Source organism: Poromitra crassiceps (genome assembly GCF_964638095.1).
Source record: "Poromitra crassiceps genome assembly, chromosome: 17".
Lineage (NCBI taxonomy): Eukaryota > Metazoa > Chordata > Actinopteri > Beryciformes > Melamphaidae > Poromitra > Poromitra crassiceps.
Window position 1 is genome coordinate 37,034,386 of NC_139635.1, and position 24,978 is coordinate 37,059,363.

At 44.7% G+C, this 24,978-nt stretch overlaps 1 protein-coding gene across 4 annotated transcripts in view; it reads right to left on the minus strand.

The window, feature by feature from the left end:
* Nucleotides 1-22,604, minus strand: part of LOC310791807 (enhancer of polycomb homolog 1-like) — a 43,598-nt gene extending 20,994 nt beyond the window's left edge. For 3 of the 4 annotated variants that reach the window (XM_083653481.1, XM_083653478.1, XM_083653479.1), the window contains exons 1-2: nucleotides 18,314-18,769; nucleotides 8,706-8,865 (exon numbers count right to left, since the gene is read on the minus strand). In XM_083653481.1, the coding sequence (XP_083509607.1) occupies nucleotides 8,706-8,865; nucleotides 18,314-18,466 (313 nt within the window). In that variant the 5' untranslated portion in view covers nucleotides 18,467-18,769. Of the gene's footprint in view, nucleotides 1-8,705; nucleotides 8,866-18,313; nucleotides 18,770-22,504 lie in introns of those variants that run through there. The other variant, XM_083653480.1, reaches the window with a different exon arrangement.
* Between the last annotated feature and the right edge of the window lie 2,374 nt (nucleotides 22,605-24,978).

A 24,978-nucleotide genomic window follows, 5' to 3' on the forward strand; every position in this document is an offset into this window, starting at 1 on the left:
CTGGATAGGTTTGTCAGCTAAATGACATAGTCAAGTCAGTGCACTTCAGAGGTGGGACCAAGTCATTGTTTTGTCCACATGCATCTGATTGGATCAAAATTGGCGCCGACCTCAAACTATCCAATCAGAGAAAAGTTGCCATTTTCTGGGAAACCGAAGGTCAGATCACCTATAAAGATTATAGTTATTGTTTCACCCCGAATCCAACGCCGCCATCCATGAGTCTCTACGAGTTACGGTTGCGGAGATACATCCGCCCTGCATGCAGGACTACAGGAGAGAGAACAGGATACACATCCGCCCTGCATGCAGGACTACAGGAGAGAGAGAACAGGAGATACGTCCACCCTGCATGCAGGACTACAGGGGAGAGATAGAGGACAGGAGATACAGCCGCCCTGCATGCAGGACTACAGGAGAGAGAGAGAACAGGAGATACGTCCACCCTGCATGCAGGACTACAGGAGAGAGAGAGAACAGGAGATACGTCCACCCTGTATGCAGGACTACAGGAGAAAGAGAGAACAGGAGATACGTCCACCCTGCAAGCAGGACTACAGGAGAGAGATAGAGGACAGGAGATACGTCCACCCTGCAGGACTACAGGAGAGAGATAGAGGACAGGAGATACATCCACCATGCATGCAGGACTACAGGAGAGAGAACAGGAGATACATCCACCCTGCATGCAGGACTACAGGAGAGAGAGAGAACAGGAGATACGTCCACCCTGCATGCAGGACTACAGGAGAGAGAGAACAGGAGATACGTCCACCCTGCATGCAGGACTACAGGAGAGAGAGAACAGGAGATACGTCCACCCTGCATGCAGGACTACAGGAGAGAGAGAACAGGATATACATCCACCCTGCATGCAGGACTACAGGAGAGAGAGAACAGGAGATACGTCCACCCTGCATGCAGGACTACAGGAGAGAGAGAACAGGAGATACGTCCACCCTGCATGCAGGACTACAGGAGAGAGAGAACAGGATATACATCCACCCTGCATGCAGGACTACAGGAGAGAGAGAGAACAGGAGATACGTCCACCCTGCATGCAGGACTACAGGAGAGAGAGAGAACAGGAGATACGTCCACCCTGCATGCAGGACTACAGGAGAGAGAGAGAACAGGAGATACGTCCACCCTGTATGCAGGACTACAGGAGAAAGAGAGAACAGGAGATACGTCCACCCTGCAAGCAGGACTACAGGAGAGAGATAGAGGACAGGAGATACGTCCACCCTGCAGGACTACAGGAGAGATATAGAGGACAGGAGATACGTCCACCCTGCATGCAGGACTACAGGAGAGAGAACAGGATATACGTCCACCCTACATGCAGGACTACAGGAGAGAGAGAGAACAGGATATACATCCACCCTGCATGCAGGACTACAGGAGAGAGAGAACAGGAGATACGTCCACCCTGCATGCAGGACTACAGGAGAGAGAGAGAACAGGAGATACGTCCACCCTGCATGCAGGACTACAGGAGAGAGAGAGAACAGGAGATACGTCCACCCTGCATGCAGGACTACAGGAGAGAGAGAGAACAGGAGATATGTCCACCCTGCATGCAGGACTACAGGAGAGAGAACAGGATATACGTCCACCCTACATGCAGGACTACAGGAGAGAGAGACGCCCTGCATGCAGGACTACAGGAGAGATAGAGGACAGGAGATACGTCCACCCTGCATGCAGGACTACAGGAGAGAGATAGAGGACAGCGGGAGGTTGGGGGTTTCAAGTCAGTGACCAAACACTATTTCAGTGATTGCGGTCAGAATATAGAGCCATTTAACACTTATTTTAAGACAAAACCATCGCCGAATGCAGCTTTAAGGACATGGTTTGTCGCACTACTTTGTGTACTTGAAACACATAATTGGGACCAAAATGGGGACAGATGTGTGTGTGGCCATAATAAAATTATAATATTCCTGAGCAACACTGATCCTAAAATGACAACACTTACTCACACTGCTTATCCACCTTATTTTTGGTGGCCATTTTTGCCTGATCTGCTGATGGGTGCTTCTTCCGGTGTGATCCTCCCAGCCTTGTTGCTGACAGCTTGACACCCGTCTGGGCGAACGGAGCAAATCACTAATCAGGTCCAGCTTGGCAAAAATCTCGTCGATAAATATCCCTTTAAGAGCGCAGTGCATTCATGGGGAATCGCCTGGTGTGGCTAATCTTAGCCGCTAGTTAGTTATGTTACATGGCAGTAAAACGCCACTGAATGACCAAATTGATATAACTTTTAACCATTTCGAGTAACACTGTTTCCATACGGATCACCAGCGTTAGTTTGTTGTTTATAACGTGGCTATATTCATAACGTTTTCTATCTCGGATGCGTTATTTCGAATCGCACATAGGTTACGCCTGGCGCACCCTGAATCTGCTCTGTGTGAGCAGATTCCTGACACAAACTAGAACGACCGCAACACGGACTTATGCCTCCGCCATTAGTTCATTCTTGAGTCCAAATCGCCATTTCAGGCAAATTGGAAGAAATTCCGTCAAGGCGCTCCTGAGATGTTGCGTTACAGAGCTTGGAAATTGGGTGTGTGAGGTCACAGTGACCTTGAACTTTGACCACCAAAATGTAATCAGTTCATCCTTGAGTCCAAGTGGACGCTTGAGGCAAATTCGAAGAAATTCCATCAAGACATTCATGAGATTTCGCGTTAACAAGCTTGAAAATGGCATTCGAGAGGTCACAGTGACCTTGACCTTTGATAACCAAAATGGAATCAGTTCATCCTTGCATCCAAGTCGATGTTTGAGCCAAATCAGAAGAAATTCTATCAAGCCGTTCTTGAGATATTCCATTAACCAATTTGGGAATGGCGTTCGAGAGGTCACAGTAACCTTGAAGTTTGACCACCAAAATGTAATCAGTTCATCCTTGAGGCCAAGTTAATGTTTGAGGCAAATTTGATGAAATTCCGTCAAGGCATTCCTGAGATATGGCGTTAACAAGCTTGAAAATGGCGTTGGAGAGGTCACAGTGACCTTGACCTTTGATCACCAAAATGTAATCCTTTCATCCTTGCGCCCAAGTCGACGTTTGAGCCAAATTGGCAGAAATTCCATCAAGCCGTTCTTGAGATATCGCTTTAGCGAATTTGGGAATGGCATTCGTGAGGTCACAGTGACCTTGACCTTTGACCATGAAAATCTAATCAGTTCATCCTTGAGTCCAAGTCGATGTTTGAGGCAAATTTGATGAAACTCTGTCAAGGCATTCGTGAGATATCGCGTTAACAAGCTGGAAAATGGCGTTTGAGAGGTCACAGTGACCTTGACCTTTGACCACCAAAATCTAATCAGTTCATCCTTGAGTCCAAGTCGATGTTTGAGGCAAATTTGATGAAACTCTGTCAAGGCATTCGTGAGATATCGCGTTAACAAGCTGGAAAATGGCGTTTGAGAGGTCACAGTGACCTTGACCTTTGACCACCAAAATCTAATCAGTTCATCCTTGAGTCCAAGTCGGTGTTTGAGACAAGTTTGATTAAATTCCGTCAAGGCATTCCTGAGATATCGCGTTAACAAGCTGGAAAATGGCGTTTGAGAGGTCACAATGACCTTGACCTTTGACCACCAAAATCTAATCAGATCATCCTCGAGTCTAAGTCGATGTTTGAGGCAAATTTGATGAAATTCCGTCAAGGCGTTCCTCAGATATCGCGTTAACAAACATCGTACGGACGGACAACCCGGATCCATAATGCCTCCGGCCTGGCTATCGCCGGCGGAGGCATAAAAAGAAGAAGCAGCTTGAAACTAACCCACTGTTAAAGGAACACTCCGCCCATTTTCAACCAGCTTTGTATCATTAGAACATCAGTAGTATATCAGAAAACTGTAAACAGTTTTGAAGTCTGTCATTTAATTTGACAGTTATTGAGTGTTAAAGTGTGGACCAGTGACATCACTGGTCCACACTAACTCAAATTAATAACTCATTAACTCATTCAGGGCCAGTTTAGGACTGCCAATATTTAGCACAGGCCAAAGATTTTCATAATTGTTGGTCATCTTTCAAGACCCACAGTAAATTATCTATTAGCACCAGAGTGATTTGCAATACCTCAAAATGAAGATGTACGTCTCTGGGTTCACCAGGAAAAAAAAAGTTAGCTTTTAGCATGTTCTGTACTCTACTTATATCCATTTATATACACCCTGTTTTCACCCAAAATGTCTCTCTCTCAGATGACAAACAGGAGCAAATGCAATTTCTGTAAAATATACATTCTCAAGCAGAACTCGCTCTCAATTCTTTTATTTTGAACTGTATTGACATCAGACATGTAAATACTATTCGTTATGACACAAATGAAAAAAAAAATATATATATATATATATATATATACACATGAAGTGCTTTTTTTTTACATTCAACAATATAGCAGTGTGAGTGAGTGTGCAGACAGACACACAGACAGACAGACAGAGAGACAGACAGACAGACAGACACACCGACAGACAGACAGACAGACAGACAGACAGACAGACAGACAGACAGACACACACACACACACACACACACACACACACACACACACACACACACACACACACACACACACACACACACACACACACACACACACACAGACACACACACACACACACACGATCCCCCTTCGTTGCGTGATTTCTAACCCCACATAGGATAAGCAATAACCACGCCCTGTGGCGCCGGGATTGGCCAGGAGCAACACTGGAGCAGAGACACTACACTGGAGGGCACGCAGTCCAGCGATTTCATGAAGCTCTTGAGAACGGGCAGCGGACTTCTGCCTGCCTAGCTGTTCATGTGCTGCTCGTCCATGTGCCCTGTCATATTCTCCCTGCTATCGTTGCCGTTTTCCCCTCGGCTATTCAACACGTCCTCACCGCCCTCTGATCACTGCTGATCGATCATTTCCTCATTCCTCCGATGATCAAACGCATCTGTGGATTACTTTCTCCGGTTTTCTCCGGCTGGCACACAGGAAGGCTGGCACACAGCAAAGCGACCAGCTCCTGCAGCGCGCGAGGGGCGTTTCAATGGGGTTTCTCCTGTCAGCACAAGGCAAGCTCCTTATCGTTTTCTGATATTCCTCCTGCTCAATTTCAAAACAACAGCTGCGGTATGTGTTTGTTCACGTGTTGTCTTAGATGATAGGGACCTGATACCATGTGACAGGCTGGGGAAGTGTTTTAACTACGCCCTGCAGTAATAAAAACAAAAACACGTCAAACACGTCATTGGCCCTCTGGGCTATTCCTGATAAGACGTCAAAGACGTCATTGGCCCTGAATGAGTTAACTCAAATCAACTCTCAATAACTGTCAAACTATTCATCATTCATCTAGTTTGACAGTTATTGAGAGTTGATTTGAGTTAATGAGTTATTAATTTGAGTTAGTGTGGACCAGTGATGTCACTGATCCACACTTTAACACTCAATAACTGTCAAATTAAATGACAGACTTCCAAACAGTTTACAGTTTTCTGATATACTACTGATGTTCTAATGATACAAAGCTGGTTGAAAATGGGCGGAGTGTTCCTTTAATGCATGCAGCACGTGATACAAGTTTTTAATCTGGGGATTTGAAGTCTCGTAGTGTCCCCAGCCTAATCACCAATCTCTCCTTGTCCAACCAGGTGAGATGAATTCACATTCAATTTCACTTTCAATTAAACTTTAATTTCCGACCATTCAAACTCAGAATAACTGCATCAAAACTGACAGCAGATGAGAAAATGTGAAATTAAACTAGCTCTATGATACAGACCGCCACCAAGCACACACAGCTACCACAACCCACTTGCTGCTTCAGCTTTAAAATGATAATCAAATCTGAGATTTGGTGAAGGCAAAACACTTTCATGTCGAGCTGCAATCAAGGCATCAGACTACAACAGATAGAATATATATGGCTAGTGATGAGAGTAATACAGATCAGTCTCTTTGATATCACAGAAGTATGACATCAGTAATGCAGCTGGCCTGTGACATTTACAGACTTTCCAAATGTTTCCCCATAAAATAGCTTTATGCAGACATGCAGACAGACAGACAGACGGACGGACGTGTTTTCTTTGACTGGATTGAGTAGTGGGTAGTGGCTGAGCCACACCATACTACCAACTAATGTCAACCATCACCTGTAAAATGACACGGGGTTTACCTTCTACCTCAAATGATTATTCATACTGGGAACAGGGAACAATATATTTCTAGAATTGTTTTCAGACATTTTGGTGCAAAGTTGACCCCTAACTTATAGGAATTATCAGATAACATTGAATTTTCTCTACTTTACCAGACTTTCAAAGACCTCTGAAAAAAGGCTGACATTAGTCTCTCTGCACTGGCAGCAATTTGACAGGATAGAACATTGGTAACTGCAGCTTTCTACTGATAACAGCGTCTCAGTTTAAGGTACAGCAAATTGCTTTTATTTGAGAAACAATCATAGCAACTGGTTGTGACATGGATACCAAAGTCAGCAATCTAGCAAACTCGTTTTCTTTGATATGGTTACCGAACTAAGAAATCTAGCAAACTCATTCATTGCAGTTTTGAAACTGCAATGGTCCCGCACGTCATGAAACTCACCCAACAAATAAATAACCATAAAAAAACGTTCACTTCATGTTAACCTCAAAACTAGAATGACACTATTTAACATCCATCAGGACGCAAAGTGGGAAATTAACTCCAAGCTAATTCTGGTGACCTTTGGCTGCTGAACAAGCCCCTCCTGAGGTTGTTTTCTACTGTCAAAGCAAAGCAAACTAACTTGTATCTTTAGATAGCAATCCAGCAGCCAGTAAAGCTGGTATACAAAAGCAGTTGTTGGGAGATAAAAATATATATATATATTTGTTGATTCTGGAGCTACTGAAGCTAGTGTGGATATTTTCCTCATCTTAGTTAAAAACCTGTGCTGCGGCATTTTAAACAAAGTTCAAGGTGACTAATATTTCCTTCAGTAAGTCATGAGAAAGGTAAATTGATCTACAGATTGATCTGATCAGTGATATTGCAAAATAAATAAACAACAACCCGTCAGCACATCCACCACCTGAGTCACTAGGGCTGGCAGCGTTTCCCTGAGCTGACTGAACATTTTCTAACCAGAACAGCCAACTGAAGACAAAACTCACACCATGGCACATTATTTTAGTGATCAATGCTTTTTTTACTAGTGGAAAGGCACGGCAGAGTTGGTCTCACAGAAGAACTGAATAACGAATAGGGGTGGGGGAAAAAATCGATTCGCCTAAGTATCGCGATTTTTAATGTCACGATTTTTTGAATCGATCTTTTATTCCAGAATCGATAATCGCAAAAAATAAATAAAAAATGGGTGCTTGCAGTCAGGCCACTCACTGAACAGCCGGCCAGGCACCGCCTACTGGTTTACTAGTGGTTTTATTACTTTATTAGTTAGTCTGAAGTAATAATTACACTTCAGGGTTAAAGTGGGTGCATCTCATTGTAAAATTGGACTTCAAACGGCCCAAAACTGGCTTCAAACGGCCCAAATTGGGCTTCAAACGGCCCAAATTTCACACGCGTCGGCCCATATCGGCCTGGCCTGCTTGGTATCTAATGCCCGGCCTGAATTATGATCCCAGTCCGCCCCTGTTTTTAACTATATCGCCCAGCTCTACTCATGATATATAATATACAGTCTCTAGTGTATGATTCAACTTTTCCCATGTTCTAATCTAGTGTAAAAAAGCAAACGAACTGAAAAAAAAAAGAAAAAAAGAAAAGAAAAATCGCAATAAATCGTAATATCGAATCGCAATAATCGTAGAATCGCAATACTTAAGAATCGCAATATAATCGAATCGGCACCCAAGAATCGTGATAGTATCGAATCGGGAGATAAGTGAATCGCCACAGCCCTAATAACGAACAGTTTCTTTCTTCTCGTTTTCACCATCCCCCCCCAAAAAACAAAATAAATGTCCACAGATAATCAAAAACACAAAACAAAACGGAATAAAGTTTAAGTACACTTATCATATAGCATCTCCTTGTTTCTGATAGAATGAAGATTTGCACACTTGCATAAATAAATACAAATAAACAATTGGTGCACACAGCAGACTTTGAGCGCAGACATCGGCTGATGCAGATTATCTCAAAATGCCAATAATCGGCCCGATTAATCGGTTCCATCACTACATGTCGTGTAAAAGCTCAAAACTAGAACGATAGTATTATTGTCCCATCAACACACAACACAGGAAATCAACTGCCAAGCAAATTCAGGTGACCGTTGGTTGCTCTACAAACCACTCCTGAGGTTCTTTTCTGCTGGAAAAGTAAATATACACACAAATAAACACTCATATCTTGAGATAGGAAACCCTTATAACTCAGATTTGGTCAAATCGCAATCTTTTGATCCAAGGCGGAGGGCCCATGAAACCCTTTTCCTTTCAAAAAACTACTCTTGACACAGCTTTTTGTGAATCCCTGAAAAAGTTAACTCACAAATACAAAAACCTGACAAATAGCGTTCGAGAAGGTTTCCCATCCATCGCTGAGGGAAACGCTACATTTACTCCACAAACGGAGACCTAATGAAACGACTCAGGTCCTCAGGCAGGCAGATGCAGTGATGTGAGTGTGAGAGTCTGGTGTAGCAGAGACGAGCCCACTCACGCTGTATGTGAATTAGCTGCTTTGGCATCTTGAAGTCCCCGGGGTAGAGGGACTCGTAGTAGGCGATGTCGCTCTCCGCCTCGGGGACCGGGATGACCATGTTGTCCCGCTTCTCGCCGTACACCTGCTGCGCCGAGATGGCCCGCTGGAGATGGTGTTCCTGCAGAGACAGAGAGAGGAGATCTCAATCATTTGGCATTTCTATTCTATTCCTATGGTCAAATAAGAAGTATGCAACAGCAGAGTTTCTCGGCGGAAAAGACGTTTTGGCCATTCTGACTGTATCCTACGCTGATTGGCTTAAAAAGGACTGGATTTGGTGATGCTGATTGGCTAAAGGAGTTGTCTGTCAAGGCAAGTACTCCCCACCCACTGAAATCACTGTGCACAGCTTGGAGTCCAGACGGAACCACAGAACGAAACGGAGCCGGATGGTTTTTAACCAGGCTACAAGATAACAAAACAAGGACAGATTGTCTGCACAGTTTGTGTTATGGTTGTAGCAAAGTAGTGATCAAGGAGTAGGCTAATTATTTAAAATTTTATAAATAAGGACCACAATAAAACAATCCTAGTTTTCATCTTCCCACTAGGTGTGCTAAAATAACACGATTCATTTAAGAATCATGACTCATCTTCCACAATTCTCAATCGATTCACAACTCCCAAGAATCAATTCTTTTTATTTGATTTTTAGTATTACTTTAGCTTATTTACAAGTCACTGAGAAATACAAATTATTTGTGCAAGTCTAGCATGAATAAAAGTTACCCTTTGTCTTAAGTTTGCCTTTGTGTATAGTCTTTCTTTATATTATTGCAGTGCTTCTCAAACTTCTTCATGCCAAGGACCCCTAAATTGATAAAAAAAATTAAACCACGTTCAACTTTTTGCTACTCTACACTAGAACCAAAAAGTATTTGCCAAATTTTACATTTGACAAATACAAAGGAATCCTTGACATTGTCCTTTGGCTCTGCCGGTTAATCAGTCAGTTGGCCTTATCTTCCCCCCATGAGAGCCTGCCAAGCCAGTAGGGGGAATGTGCCGGTGACTAACTGGCTGGCTAACTGGCAGTAGGGATGGTGAAAATGATTTAACTGACAAAATGTACTACATATATATATATATATATATATCTATATATATATATAATTGGGGGGGAAGGGGGGGGCAGTCGTTAGTCGCTGCAGCCTCTCTCTGCTGTCTGTGTTGGGGCTATAGAGTACCGCAGGGACGACCACCAGTCCACTTTTACAACTTTTTTTTTTACGTTATCTGAAAATCGTGTTAAAAAGAAAAATGCATTTACGCTTCAAAAGTCATAAAAGTGGTCCACGTTTGTGAAGATTATCCTGCTGAACACAAGTTATCACTCCCATAAACTTGTTAACCACAGACCTTATTTCATGCGTTTAAGCGAAATCCCAATTCTAAAACCCCATAGCCTTTTCCCATGACAAACCAAAGTGCTACTTCCGGAGTCATTCCTGTGGTACTCCATTTCTCCACATAACGTAAACACACACACACTGATGCGCGCACACACACATTGAGAGAAACTAAACGCGTTTCAACAGACTACCAGACAGAGCCGTTGTTACCTCGCGATCATAACACATAGGAAGCCAAGACAGTGCTATTTTGTTTGGCTAGCAAAAGTTAACTAGTTTCCAGGTCAATAAACAGCCGTACCGCTATCACAAGAGCTCTTCCATCTTTTAAGGCGCTGTGCCGTGCTGCCAGATTGAGCGGTTTTCAGCTTAATTGGGCTGTTTTGGATTGCATTGTGCACAGGGAAATGGGCATGGGCGGGTTTTGAGACTCGCTTGTTTGGTTTTGGGGCTGGAATATGAATATGAAACCATCAGTTGTAGCTGGCAACACTGTACTTCTGTCAGCAGTTCCTGGGGGGGGGGGGGTAACTATTAATTGGTCAAGATGATTAATGTCAGTTAGACATTTAACTGTTGACATCCCTAACTGGCTGGCGTCTTGTCTGAACAGTCCCAGAGCCGGGCACTGTGCCACTGGCAGGCAGTCTGTCAACAAGGCAGCATGCTGCTGGACTCGTACCGCAGCTCTCTGGAGACAATGTGTGTGTTTATGCTTTTCCCTGTGGCGGGCGGAGAGTATCTCTGCCTGTGGGAGGTAGACAGCGTGCGAGTGAATGAGTCAGCGCGAGTGTACGTTTTGCGTGTGTCAGTCAGAGCGTGTGAAACGTCACGATCACAAACTAATGCATTTATGGTGCGGTTAACTCAATGATGTGCAGACATGTACACAAGGCTCCCATGGTAACTCAGTGTGCATGATTGGTTACAGATTTACTATAATAATCGTCAATTTCATTGCATCTTTGATTTGGGGCACAGTAGAAAAGACGGAGCACAATCAGTTTGACACAAGAAAAAACAGTAAAGACTGTATCTCTCCTTGCATTTTGTGTCCCACCTTTTCTAGTCCCAGCAAATGTTACAGCTTCCTTCTCATGGTGGAAGTGCAACCAACCGGTGTGTTGTGGCTGCAGGCTACACATTTACTTGTGAGAGGCTTATGATCTTGCGTGCTGCCAGAAATCGGTAATCCAACATGGCAGACAGTCACTGTTGTACATTATCAGGGTGTCAACCTGAACAAATCCCAAGAGGAAAATGTACAGTGAAGTTAGGTATTTCTAGGGATGCCACGGTGTGGACATTTTCTCACCGGGTAATAAACACGTGACAGGTTTTACCGGTGACATCAGGTGTGTTACTGCACTGGCTGTTACCGGTGACATCAGGTGTGTTACTGCACTGGCTGTTACCGGTGACATCAGGTGTGTTACTGCACTGGCTGGCGGAAGCCCTCACATGAGTTCGGACACCTTTTCAGACCCTCCTGGAGAAGAGAGACTAACGTCATTAGCGACAAGTCTGTGGATTCTTTCTGGCCATGGGGTTAACATTACCAGCAAGCAACAGTAAGCCAGGCAATGACGATAGCCGAGTAGCATGTGCTTTCATCACAGCTAAGTCCGATAGCATCAATGCTAACTGTAGTTATGCTAGCTGACTTTTAACTATGGTATTAGCATCGATGCTAGCAGACTTTTAGCTGTGGTAATAAAACCACATTTCCAGAGATGGCAGTGACAACAGAATACACACAGGCGTAGATAAAGGTCTTACCTACGTGTGTATGAGGGAGGATTGTGCTGTACAACTAACATTACTTGCTGGACTAACCAGAGAGAACAGTGCAGCCACACTCAAGACAGCCCAGATAGGAGGGAGCGCTTGTAATTTACACCGGCGCTCCCTGAAACTGGCATGAGCGGGTGGAGTTTTTTCTTTCATTTCTTCCTCCATAAAGTGAACGGTGTTACCAGTAGGCATGTTAGGTAGTCGGTGTATGCCACACGACCGTGCAACACCGATTACCAAGCCTAGGTACGGTACTTCATTATCGGACTGCTTTGTTTAGATCCAGCTTGTTGTGTGCATTTCCAGAGAGTGCCGTCTGAAATTTCACTCAATACTCTGGAGTTTGCTAGATTGACAACTGATGGCATTCTGTCAATCAATTCAAATAAGCAATTATCTGTAAAAATAAATCAAAGCAAGCACCCCCCCCCCTCACTTTATACCGAACAAAAATATAAACAACTTTTGTGGTTTTGCTCCCTTTTTTCGGGAGTAGAAATTAAAGATATACAGTAAGACTTTTTCGAAGCGCACAAAAAGGCTTTTCTCTCTGAAATGTTTGTCACATAGTTGTTTAAATCCATGTTAATGAGCACTTCTCCTTTGCTAAGAGAATCCATCCACCTGACAGGTGTGGCATGTCCACATGCTGATTAAACAGCAGGATTATTGCACAGGTGTGTCTTGGACTGCTCATAATAAAAGGCCAGTTTGATCACAGCAGCACAAAGCCACAGATGTTGCACATCTTGAGGGAGTGCACAATTGGCATGCTGACTGCAGGAATGTCCACCAGAGCGGTTTCCTGTCAATGTCACATAAGCTGTCTCCAATGTAGTTTCTGTACCCTGATATCCAGTGTGTGTGGTGCATGAACGTTGGGCTGGGCGATAAAACAAACGATAGCAATATATATATCGCCATAGAGATATGACCTGATCACTTGACTACACCACTGGGTTGGTGGATGCCAGAACTGAAGTCACTCCAGTCCTCTATTTCACCAGTAAAATAATAACACAGGTCAGGACTGGACCTAAAATTGATGGGATGTTACCCGTCAAGTGGCTGGAAAAGTAAAGTTCACAGCCATTAAAATGAACCAGCATTTGATGAGTGTTCCATGTAGGGATGCAGCGGTATGAGTTTTTGACGGTATGATAACCTAACCTTGGGCAGAAAAAAATAATCAGGGTATCGTATTCAGGGTATCGTCCACGTACCTGGACTGTCTGCAAGCGACGGGCACTTTCTTTCAGGGGGAAACGGCTGATACCGTGGGGAAGGTATGATGGCAAATCTCAGTGGTTTTGATACCGTCACTTTTTCAAACCGCGGTACCTTTAAACTGGAAACCGCTGAATCCCCAGTTCCATGTAGTCGGATGGTCTTCACTATTCAAAGTCTATGACCTGGGCCCTGGGATACTTCATTTTGTAAGTGGCCAGCCATATTTTATGCAGTGCATTGTTCCCAAGGCAGTGTCCAGTATTCAAAGTTGACAGTGAGAGTCATATTATGCTCCACTCTGTTCTGCACTGAACTGAGGATGCTGCTACTCCAGTAACACTGAAAATGCTGCTGCGGACACGCCTTTCAATTTCATTCTCAGAGAGCTGCCCTAAGATGTCCAAACCTCTTCTTCTGCATCAAACCTATCCGAGGTGTTGGGCCTTGACCTCCTCAGCTCATGTGCGGTTGCAGAACATTCCAAGTTGCTATCCAGCTCTCACTGAAACATTCCCCTGGCGAGCCCACGCCTAAAACCCCCCACGTCCACTTCCTGCGGCCTCTCCGCAACGAGGAAAGACTCATAAAAGTCAACAGCCTTGACGAAAAGGCTTCTGCTGCCAAACCTAATCAAGCGCTGCGTTTGTTTACTTCCCTGGCCATGGCGACTTGCCGGAGTTAGATTGAGGTGAATGGGCAGAATACAGACAATCAGCAGATGCCCTCATACACGCGCACGCTCTCTCTGTCGGCTGGTCTCGCTCGCCCCTCCCTCCCGCACGCCGTCCAGAAATAGCATTTTTGAATGACCGTATCGATCACTGTCAAGTGTGCCGAGGCAGCCAGAGCAGCTCGTCCTCCTGCAGTCTGGCCTGTGACAGCTACTGTCCCAGACACTGTAAATGCCACTTAACATGACGGACAGCCACAGGGGACGGCCGTAACATGAGGGGACAGCCAAGGCTGTCCAGGGATGCAGAGCTCAAGACAGTGACAGGCCCTGTGTGGGACAGCTTGATTCTGCTTCACAGAGTTTAAATGCCCTCAAATTAACAGCAGCCTGTGTTTTTGGCTGAGGCTGATTGGTTCACCAGGTAACCAACCATGGATTAGTTTCCTTCCTTTCCATAAAAAATATATTTAGGTGGTAATTAAAATAATTTGTGTGGCAATGTCTACTGGGCAAAAAAGCTTGTTTTCTCATTATGTACGCCTACTAAAATTGCATAAAACTAGAACGACCGCACCGCGGATTTATGCCTCCGCCATTAGTTCATTCTTGAGTCCAAATCGGCATTTGAGGCAAATTGGAAGAAATTCCGTCAAGGCACTCCTGAGATGTTGCGTTACAGAGCTTGGAAATTGGGTGTGTGAGGTCACAGTGACCTTGAACTTTGACCTTTGACCACCAAAATCTAATCAGTTCATCCTTGAGTCCAAGTCGATGTTTGAGGCAAATTTGATGAAACTCCGTCAAGGCATTCCTGAGATATCGCGTTAACAAGCTGGAAAATGGCGTTCGAGAGGTCACAGTGACCTTGACCACCAAAATCTAATCAGATCATCCTCGAGTCTGGATGTTTAAGGCAAATTTGATGAAATTCCGTCAAAGGGATTCCTCAGATATCGTGTTAACTAACATCGGACGGACGGACGGACAACCCGGATCCATAATGCCTCCGGCCTGGCTATCGCCGGCGGAGGCATAAAAAGGGAGTGAAACTGATTAAATACAAGCAGGCAAGTTTAAATTCCAAAGTCCATTCTCACTCTTTCTCCAGCTGATGCTCGCCCATCTGGCAGATATGACCTGATCACTTGATGGTGGCAAGTTCTCGCGCTGCTCGTGGAAAAGGCCAACAACAAGAAATATTAGGGAAAAGGGGAAGTCGATCCTAACGATTTCACCGTTTTGGAGCTGCAGAAACCGTGGACAGGTGACATGACCCACATTCCAACCCAGTGAGGTCACACAGTGAGAAACTGGTGGCCTGCCAAAAGTGTGCGTCTGTGTGTGTGCGCGTCTGTGTGTGTGTGTGTGCGCGTACAAGACGACTGTCTGGCACAGCAGCAAACACAACAGAACAGATGCCTGGTTCCCAGCGGGGCCGCTGACCTCGCTCTCACAAGACAAAGTGTCTGGCCCAACACAAACAAGCCGCACGTGCCCAGAGACTTCCAGCAACCACAGCTCTTCAGCGTGATGCGCGCGCACAGCCCGGAAATCACAAAACCAGATGCTGGACTAAACTAAAGCTATGATTTATGAAGGCCCAGTCCAGCAACAAACACAGTGAAGCCTGCAGTCTTGCGCTCGGGGACGTGCTAAAAGCGACTGCCGCTAAATGTAGCTTACAAAAAGGCCCAAACCTACACAGCTTTGCTCTGTGGTCTGAGTTTCGACAGCTCACTATTTAAAGCGCTCCATTACCAGAGAAGCAGGAAGTACGGTCGGGGGGACACCACACGTTCCCCTGCGGACCACTGAACACGCTGTGGGAAGGCTAATGTGGTTGAGGTGGATGAGCGTACGTGCAAGGCAGACTTGGCTTAGATGCTTTCTCAGAACTGCCAACAGTGCACGGCTGCTACTGAAACCACATTTAGTTTGAACTCGTCTGTGACGCTCCATAGACCCTTTTCACAGCAACCGCTTTGGGGTGGTAAAGCAGGAAGTACAGCAGGTGTGTAACCAATACCATTTAATGGCGGTTGCATTCCATGTAGGTATTCCAGCGCCAGGGCCCTCATTAATGCTATTGGTTACACTTGCTTTACTTCCTGCTTTACCCCCTCAAAATGGCTGTTGTGACAAGGGCCTCTATGGGTCGAGAAATTGGGGGTTTGATTCCCACTGGGGCCACACACACTAAAAACACAATACACATCATCACTACACTGGTAAGCACTGACAGCCTGCACATTTGTATTCCAACCAAACACTATTCAGCATTTCTTAACGGCGTACACTGCTCTATATAATATCCAACTACAATTAACCATTAAGAATATTCCCCATTGCAATCAGACATCTTCAACTGCGACGTAGAAATTCAAAACAGACTGCTCCAACCGCTCGGCAGGCATGCGGTGGACCTCTTATGATAATATAGCCGTTACATAACGAAGCATCCAGCTGAGACCAGCGGAGACTTTCTAGCGACAGCGCCCCCCCCCCCCCCTGCGAGCACTGCATGCCTCTGCCAGCCTGCTGTGCCATCTGACACACTGAACCTCTGACACCACACAGGCCTCCAGGAGAGCAGGCGGCCACACACTGCATAACAACAACAAAGCTATACTCCAAGGATCCCTGGAGGGAAACTCCCCCCAGTCACACAAAATGTCAGACTGCTGCTGGGTCAGCGGCAACACAGCACCCCTAAATATAGACCTGGGTCCTGCAGGTGACGGTAAGGCACCTCTTAAATATGGACCTGGGTCCTCCAGGTGAAGGTAAGGCACCCCTGGATATGGACCTGGGTCCTCCAGGTGAAGGCAGTCACTTTGCTACCCTGCTGTCAAATCAGTTAAATGTCAGAATGGAACAAACATGCACTTAAATCTTCCATGTGCGCACCTAGACTACAAGGCATTCTCTGCTTCCTATCCATAGTATTCCCATCATGATGTCACTAGCATTTTCCTACCAATATGGCGCTACAATACACAGCTCATTGACTGGTTGTGTCACTTGATTGTAATCACCTGTTAATTGATTACAATCACCTGCTATTTTCCTACCAAGATGGCTGTGTGGTGCTGTAACAGAATACTATCAATAGATTGTGGCTGTTGGGAGGCCAAATAATCCAGTACAGGAAAAGAAAAAAAAGGAACCAAAATAAAAAGTGTCCACCTGCCACAGCGGCTGGTGCATTCTCAAACAGTCACCCACACTCTGCCTGCCCTGTGAGGTCAAACCGTCCCCCGCACACTTCCACCCTGCCTCCACCCTGCCATATGAGCTCTTCTAGTAAATGGGACGTCCAAACAATGGCTGGTCACCTGCCAAAGTGGCTGGCAACAGAGTCGTCAAATCAGCCACTGCCAAAATCTACTGGCGCTGGAAAACTGGGCAGGTGGAAGAGGTTAACTTCCCTTCTTGGAAAAGAGAAGGGCGGCAGGTGACCACAGTTGTACTACAGGCAGACGTGCACGTCAACACTGGGTAGGCTAACTAGAAAGAGGCTAACTAGAAAGAGGCTAACACTCGCAGTCATCAGCACAGCTCTTCTGGTATACCACCATGTCCCCCGACTGACACAGCAGCATGGCTTTAATACAGCATTATATACATTTAGCTAGTGCTGTCATGCTGGAGGTGAGCTCATATCATTCATCATAATGTATATATATGCTATATATGATATCTATATCATATATATCTATATATGTCATATAGTTAGGCACGCAGAACGATGAATCCAGTGCTTTAACAGTGAAAATAGCTGCATTAAATATACAATGCAGGACGACAACCTCACTCCTCCATACAGGGAACTCGAGGACTCCAGTGTCGCAATATGGCAACAATAACATTTCATGACATGAGTGTTGACAGCCAAGTGTAGTTGACGCGTGGGAACCTTATTTTTACAGTCTATGGTGGGAACCTGCAATAGTACTGCAAGCTGCATCGTGTTACAATGTCAGCTCACACCCACCATCACCAAGAGTAAACACATACAGACACTACGTATCCTGTTCAACATTATGACTAACGTTAGATACAGTTGCCCAATGCATGGCAGCAGTGTTGACATTCCTGTCTAGCTGTGCCACCGATGCCACATGCTATTTGAAATCACGAGCTCCCCCTAGGCCTGGTCCTTCGCAATTACGCCAACACAAGGCCCCATCCTGACAGACGAGACAAAATGTCGGCGTCGCTAAAGTCACATGACTCCTTTGTACTCTGAAAACCGTCTCACGCATAAACAAACCGTCCAAACAGGACAATTTGATCCAATATTGACACAATGTATCCCCACTTCACCCAAACGGACATCAAAGTCCGCTCATATAGGCCGTTTGGGCCAGGATTCCGTCGTGTTTCTGATGAGAAAACTGACCGCCATTTTGTGAAAGCTTGCGCAGAAAAAAAAGAGAGGGACACCTCTTATAATGTAAAAAATAAGGCATTAAGAAAAGCGTTTATTTGCAGATTTCTTAACAATTAAAGCATACCGATTCCTCTTCTTTCTCCATCCCCGTCGGCATCTGCGGCACTGCCCGGTTAATGGACGCATACTCGTGTAGGTCGGGTAAATCCTCACAGCGGAAGACGGGGAGCGGCTTGGAAGCGTCCAGCGCCCGCGCCCGAAACGACAATTTACTCATTCTGTTTTTCACACTTCCAGATGCGATATAGACCCGTCCGCTCTCCTAATGTTCACCACGGTGCCGACTGGACCGAACATGGATGATTCTGTGCGGGTGTTCTCTGTTCTAACGTTCGACTGGCTGTCGCTTGGAATTGAGGGCGTCGCCAAAGGAGCCGGGGGAAGGCCCGGGTCTTGGTCGCTCTCTCTCGGACTCTTTTTTGCCGACGCTCCGCTGGCTCAGTGCGCCATGGACAACATGGCGGACATTTAAAAAAAGTCTCCGGCTCCGTGAGCGAGCTGGAGCTGGAGCGGTCCAACCCACCCAGAGACCACCGACCATTCACCCGCGCTCCCGAGCGCAAGCGCGTTCGCGACGGTGGGGGGAAGGGGGCGAACCACACACACATACACATACATTATGGAAATAATAAACATGAGGCGTGGGCGAAATATTAATTGATAAAATAAATATAGAAAGGTATGAATAAAAATAAACAATTTTAAATGGCCAAAAAATATTATAACCAATCATCTAAATTAATGTCAATTGAAATATAAAAAGATTATACAGTATTATAGTACAGTATCACATTAAGAAATATTAATTAAAATACATACAAATATGATTAATGAAAATATACAAATAAAAATATATAGAGCTACAGTTAAATAAGGTCACGAAAGTGTGTGCAAGTAATTAAATGTTCAAAAGCTTACTGCAATATTTTGAATGACTTAACAATAAAACAGCCAAAATCTACAGAATTTGACACACTTTAGTGTTGTCCAATGTAGATTATTATGTTTGGGGATGATTGACAGGACAACATAAATGTATTTTTTTAGGCACCCCTGAAATGAGCACCATGATGTTTTTAATTAAAGTTCACTCTTTGGTATAATGTCAATATGAGTGTCCCCTGGTTCAATAAACATCTACCCAAATACAAATGCCCTAAAATACCCCGGGGGAATACAAATAAAATGCCAATTTAGTAGAGCTGTAATGCATGTTCTATTAAGTTAGTTGGTTTAATTATTCAGTGTGTGTTAAAACTGGAGGAAGAAAACCCTGAACCTGACAGGGTTGCAAATAAAACATTTTCTGTTACAGGCCTTCAACTATCAAATAGTTAAATTGTTCCTGCCAATAGACTGAAAGAACAATTAAATATATTCAACTTAACTAAATCCCATTACTTTTGATCCATTATTCCAAGCAGCCAGGGGCTTAGTGGAGGGTAACACAGGGTAAACACAGTTTACCCACCTATTTGAAATGAGGCAGAGAGTTTACTCGCCTATGTTCAGATCAACTGTATCAATCAATGAGGGGAAACAAGGTGGGTAAACTACTCAGCCTGGATAGTTCACCCACCTCTGTATTTACCACTAACACCCCTGCCAGCAGCCCACAATAAACAATGCTTATTCCAGATGAAATGCTTCACGGGACCTGTTCAGCTTGTGAACAACGTCGCCCTCTTCTGGTGTGACAGGTGAAGAAGCATCACACAGAGTGACGGATGGGAGTTTAAGCACATGCTTCAACTTCAGCCTAGTCTCGGGGGCGTTGCAGACGGCAGCTAGACCTCGAACATCAGCTTAAAGAGGGGGTCGCAGGGGAGACCCCAGCAAAATTAGCATATTGTGATTTCACTAGGATTTCAATGACTAGAAGTTAGCCCAAGGAGAGAATGTAGTGCATAATCAGAATAACTATTAATCCCCAGGGGGAAATTATGTATAATAGTTGGTAATAGCTTTCACTCTCTCCTGTTATGTCCCCATCTACATTATATTATACTGCTGTTCAGGCCAGCTGCGTCGAGTCAGTGTTGTGGAGCGGCGCAGCCCTACAGCGAGGGTTTTGATGCCAGACTATGAATTCTGATTTAGACAGAACATCCTGCTGATGGCACATATTACAGCACCAAGCATACACTTTAATAGAATGTCAATGTTAGTACCATGCTTAACTCCCTGAACTGTAAGCTTAAAGCGGCAAGCCCCCCCTCCAGTCTATTGTCATTGTTAAAGATATTTCATGTTTCCTGCCCTGACCATGTTGATTAGCCACATGTTTTTTTTGACAAATAACTGATTTTGTGCTCAAAGTTAAGAAAAAAAATAGGCTGTTGCTAAAATGGAGACATGACGTAGGACTCAATGGAACGCTATAGTGATGCGTCATGTCAATTTGATTCTGACTGAGGGCGAGCTGGCATGTTAACTAGCTAGCTGTTAGCTACGTTAGCTAAGCCCGTTGCCTGCTGCTGTAACAATGTTCGCCGGCCTCAAAACGCCACTGAATGACCAATTCGAGTTAATTGTTGTTGATGATGAAGCAATATTGTGGCTTCTAAATTAACGTTTTACGGAGGGGATACCGTTTCCAGCGTAACTTCCACTGTAGGGCAGACAAAGAGTATACGCCTATTTCACATCCCACCCAAATCAGCCATTTTGTGTCGAAAAGGCAGGAAGTAAAACAGGTGCATGGAAACATTGATTAGAACCCTGGGACTGGACCAGGGCCGTTTCTCAATACCAAGAATGCATTCTTGTTCTTGTGTTCTTCGGGAGAACGTTCTTGCTAGTCGTTCTTGGAAGAATGAACTCGCTAGGTCACAAGCACACATATCGCTGTTGGCAGTTTGAGACGATGCGTTCTTGAGGGTATTGCGCAAGGCCACCTGCGGTACTACACACAAAGCTCAACTGATTTTATTGCTCCATTTTTCACCATACATGTTCGTAAAGTGGCACTTATTGAAACCTATTGCCCTGCTTGTAGGCATCAAAAGTGATCAGAAATTAATTTAGTGGTGAAATAAAACGTTAAATTGTAAAAAACCTCCCGGAGCTTATGGCGTCTTCTCTGCTGCATTCTGCATCCGCTTATGCCGGAATGAATGCTGGGGTACGTGCCTTGCCAAGTTGACACACGTCACCAACCAGAGCATCCTCGGTAAAGTGGGCATGTCAAGAACACATCCGGGAATTTTAAGCGTTCTTTGGCGAAATGTGAACTTTGCATTGGAACAGTACTTGGGCTGCGACTGATGACGTTTCACAGGGACACAAGAACACACAAGAACCCATATTGAGAAACGGCCCAGCTGTCCCTGCAGCAGAGGAACAGCAAACGGGACCTTCTTTGCACCTGTGTTTTACTTTCTGCCTTTTAGACACAAAATGGCTGATTTGGGTGGGATGTGAAATAGGCTAATATAAGTCTTATTTGACAACAGGCAGCGCTGCAGCCATGATGTTGCAGTGGAACAAGCCATTAGCTTTCGGTTCTTATCCATTTAAGTTCTTTGGCACAAATCAGATGATGTACAAATATGCAAACATATATTAGAACGTTTTCATAAAACACCAACGGTTATACAGGTAGCAAAACTGACTGGAGGGGCCTTTAATTTGTTCCAAGCTGATTTGGGATCAGTTTTTGCAATAGACCTCTTTTATGTTTGGAAACGGCAATTACGTATTTTGTGGGCGGAGCTGAACTGGTTGCAGAAAGTGACAGCTAGCGGTTCAGCTGTCATAGAAATATGAAAGATCCGGATGCCTCCTCCACATATTTTAAAGCTTTGCCAGCAACAGACAGGAGATCTTACACAAATAAGCTAACTCTTTCAATGGGGTGAGGTTTCCTGACCCGTACTCACTGTCAGGATGCGTCTAGGATCCAACTACATCGCCAAAGTTGCAGTGCCGGACATCGTCGTAATTCCTAGTGGGAAAGTCCAGCGTCTCTACGGCACAAGACGTCTTTTTCCCATATTCCGGGGATCTCTCTAGTTTCGGCTTCACTTGTTTCCTCAGAGTTTCTGCGACCACGCTGCGTGTGCAACTGCAGAGACGTAAGCCTGTGACGTCCACTCCAAATTGTTCTATAGCCCCATGGATAATTGGGGGCTGGAGGACTGTTCTAGGGTCAGGAGGACTTAGATGATGCTTTACCCCAGAGCCCAACAGAATGACACCTTGAACAATGTACAAGCTCAGAAGATCATTTGATAAAAACATGAAGGCATCTCACCTGGTGATGACACTGGGTTTAGCCAGGATCCTCCCAGAGGAACTGAGGCTTCTTTTCTTTGCTTTCCATCATAAAGTTCTGTGACCGTCTCATGACGACCTGAGGGCACATGGTACAAGGAAAGAGCACCAGGACATTTAGTCAAAATGCCATACTTTGTGATAGTCTAGTTCAGAGGTCAGCAACCTATGGCACGCGTGGCGACTCTGGCACGCGAAGTGTTAGCCATTGGCACGGCAGCGCACAGTGGGAATAAGAACATAGCTTCATAAAGCCACGGTTCTCAAACCTTTAGCTTGCGACCCCTTAAAAAACTATGCAATGCCTACTGAGTAGGTGTTCCCCACGCCCCCAGCAGGCTGCATAGGCTTAGGCCATTTCATTTGATTATTAGATCTCTAGAGGCTCAAATAAAAATCTGAAATATGATATAAGTGATAATGTGTATCGTAGAAATATGATTTTTTCCCCATCCCATAAATCCTTCCCGCCCCAAATAAAAATAAAACATCTTAAGACTCTGGAGAGTTTGAGAACCACTGGAACAAAGGATAGTTGAATGAATGTGGGAGCAGTGGAACAGGGATGCAAACTCATGAAGAGTGAAAAGGGTGACAGATATCAGGGCACGGCAGACTCAGAAACCATTCACTTAAATGCCCTATTTTGGGATCATCAAAGGGTGACTAGTTTGCAAAAAGTTTGTTGAAAAATGCAGCATTGAGGCCGGCAGCCGATGCCAATGTTAACGATGGTCTTGTTTGTATATCCCACTGACATACAGTCTTATGGTGTATACACTGTCACTTTACATGCGTCTCAAAATGAATATGGCCACGATTTATTCATGTTAAGATGATGCACTCACCACCTTTAATTGGACTGTCTCCACAAGAGAAGACAAGAGAACTAGAATGAATGAGTATAATACTGTAGATATATAATAATACCAGCTCACAGCTGGAATAAAACACTCTTGATCAAACATTTAACTCCCATTTTACATCTTAGGTGTTTATCTGATGCACTTATTACCTAAATTAAGAGCTGCCAAATCTAAAGATGTCAGCTGTCAGGGCCCCAGAGTCCACAGAAAGATCATGTCAAAGCGACAAGCTATAAAAAGCATAAGCTAACGGGCCCGGCTAACGACAGCGATTGAAGAATTTTCTCTCATTGTGAATGTGATCGATAGCGAACTTCACCTCTGCTCTGCTCAACATACTTATTAGAAAGTGTCAACCTCTTTTAGCCTGCATAAGTGTCAGAAGGGTGGGGTTTGTCCCACAGTATAACACGATTAGTGCCATACAGTGTACACAATCAAGGAAAAGTATTGGGACATTCAATTTAGTATATACGTTTCTGTGATTTTACAACTTACCTGAACGGACTTGATGTAGTCAACCCCACCCATCTGGACTGGCACGGCAAGCAGGTTTCAAACAAATGCCACGAATTGCCAATGCCTACTCATAGTATTACTACCACTACTAGTCAGAATGGCATCGAATAAATAAATAAATAAATGTAAATAATAAAGGAGGCTGTATCATCTCGACCAGTATTCACCCTCTGAGTCCATGTAGGGAGTGGATGGGTGCTATGGGGAGGCAGGCAGGTTAGATAATGCAGGGATCTGTGTGGGGATCAGAGCCCATGTAGGCAGGGCCAAGCAGTTCCCTGACACGCCACACCGCTGCCTGGCGCTGTTCAGCCGCCCAGCCTCTGCCTGTGTGTTCAAACAATGTTATCTTTCTGACTGAGATGGTGAACACGTCTAACGCTAAACTGTGTTAAAGGCTCGTGAAGCTTCCACTGTGCCACCCGCGCCTTCTATAGACAGGTTATTTCCCCCTGCTAGAATGAGGTTTCCGGTGTTGTATTTTTTTTTGCTGTTAATGTTAGCTGGAATAGTGAGCAAAAATCCCGTATTAAACACTAGTGAACATTCACTTTGACTAAACCAATCGATATAAACATGTGCTCGCTTTGGGAGCTGGGGCAGTGATTAGAAACTTGTGGGTTTAGTGCTGACTTACAGCCAGCTGACCAGCCAGGAATTTGATTGCGTGTATGAAATCATCTGATGCCAGAAACACACGATGGGCCTTTTTCATTTTTTCGGCCAACAATTCAAGTTAAAACATGACAAGAAATACTCACCAAGTCGGTCACTCGGCCCACGTCAGGGATTACAAAAAGATGGGACAACATTTCTCCAGGTCACAAGTGAGAGAGGAAAAAAACGCCAGGCAAAGGAGACACGACGTAGCTAGCCACAGAGGGAGAGCTAACTAACATTAAGGTTAGCCAGAGCTCGCTCTCCTACAGTTGTTTTCATAATGGTTGCAAAATACAAACGAGAAAGCGTTATCCAGCCCGTCTGCTTTTAATCCAGTTGGTCGAGAGGAGACAATTTAGTGTGGATGTTTTAGCAGCTGAAACTAGAGATGTGGACAGGACACACACCA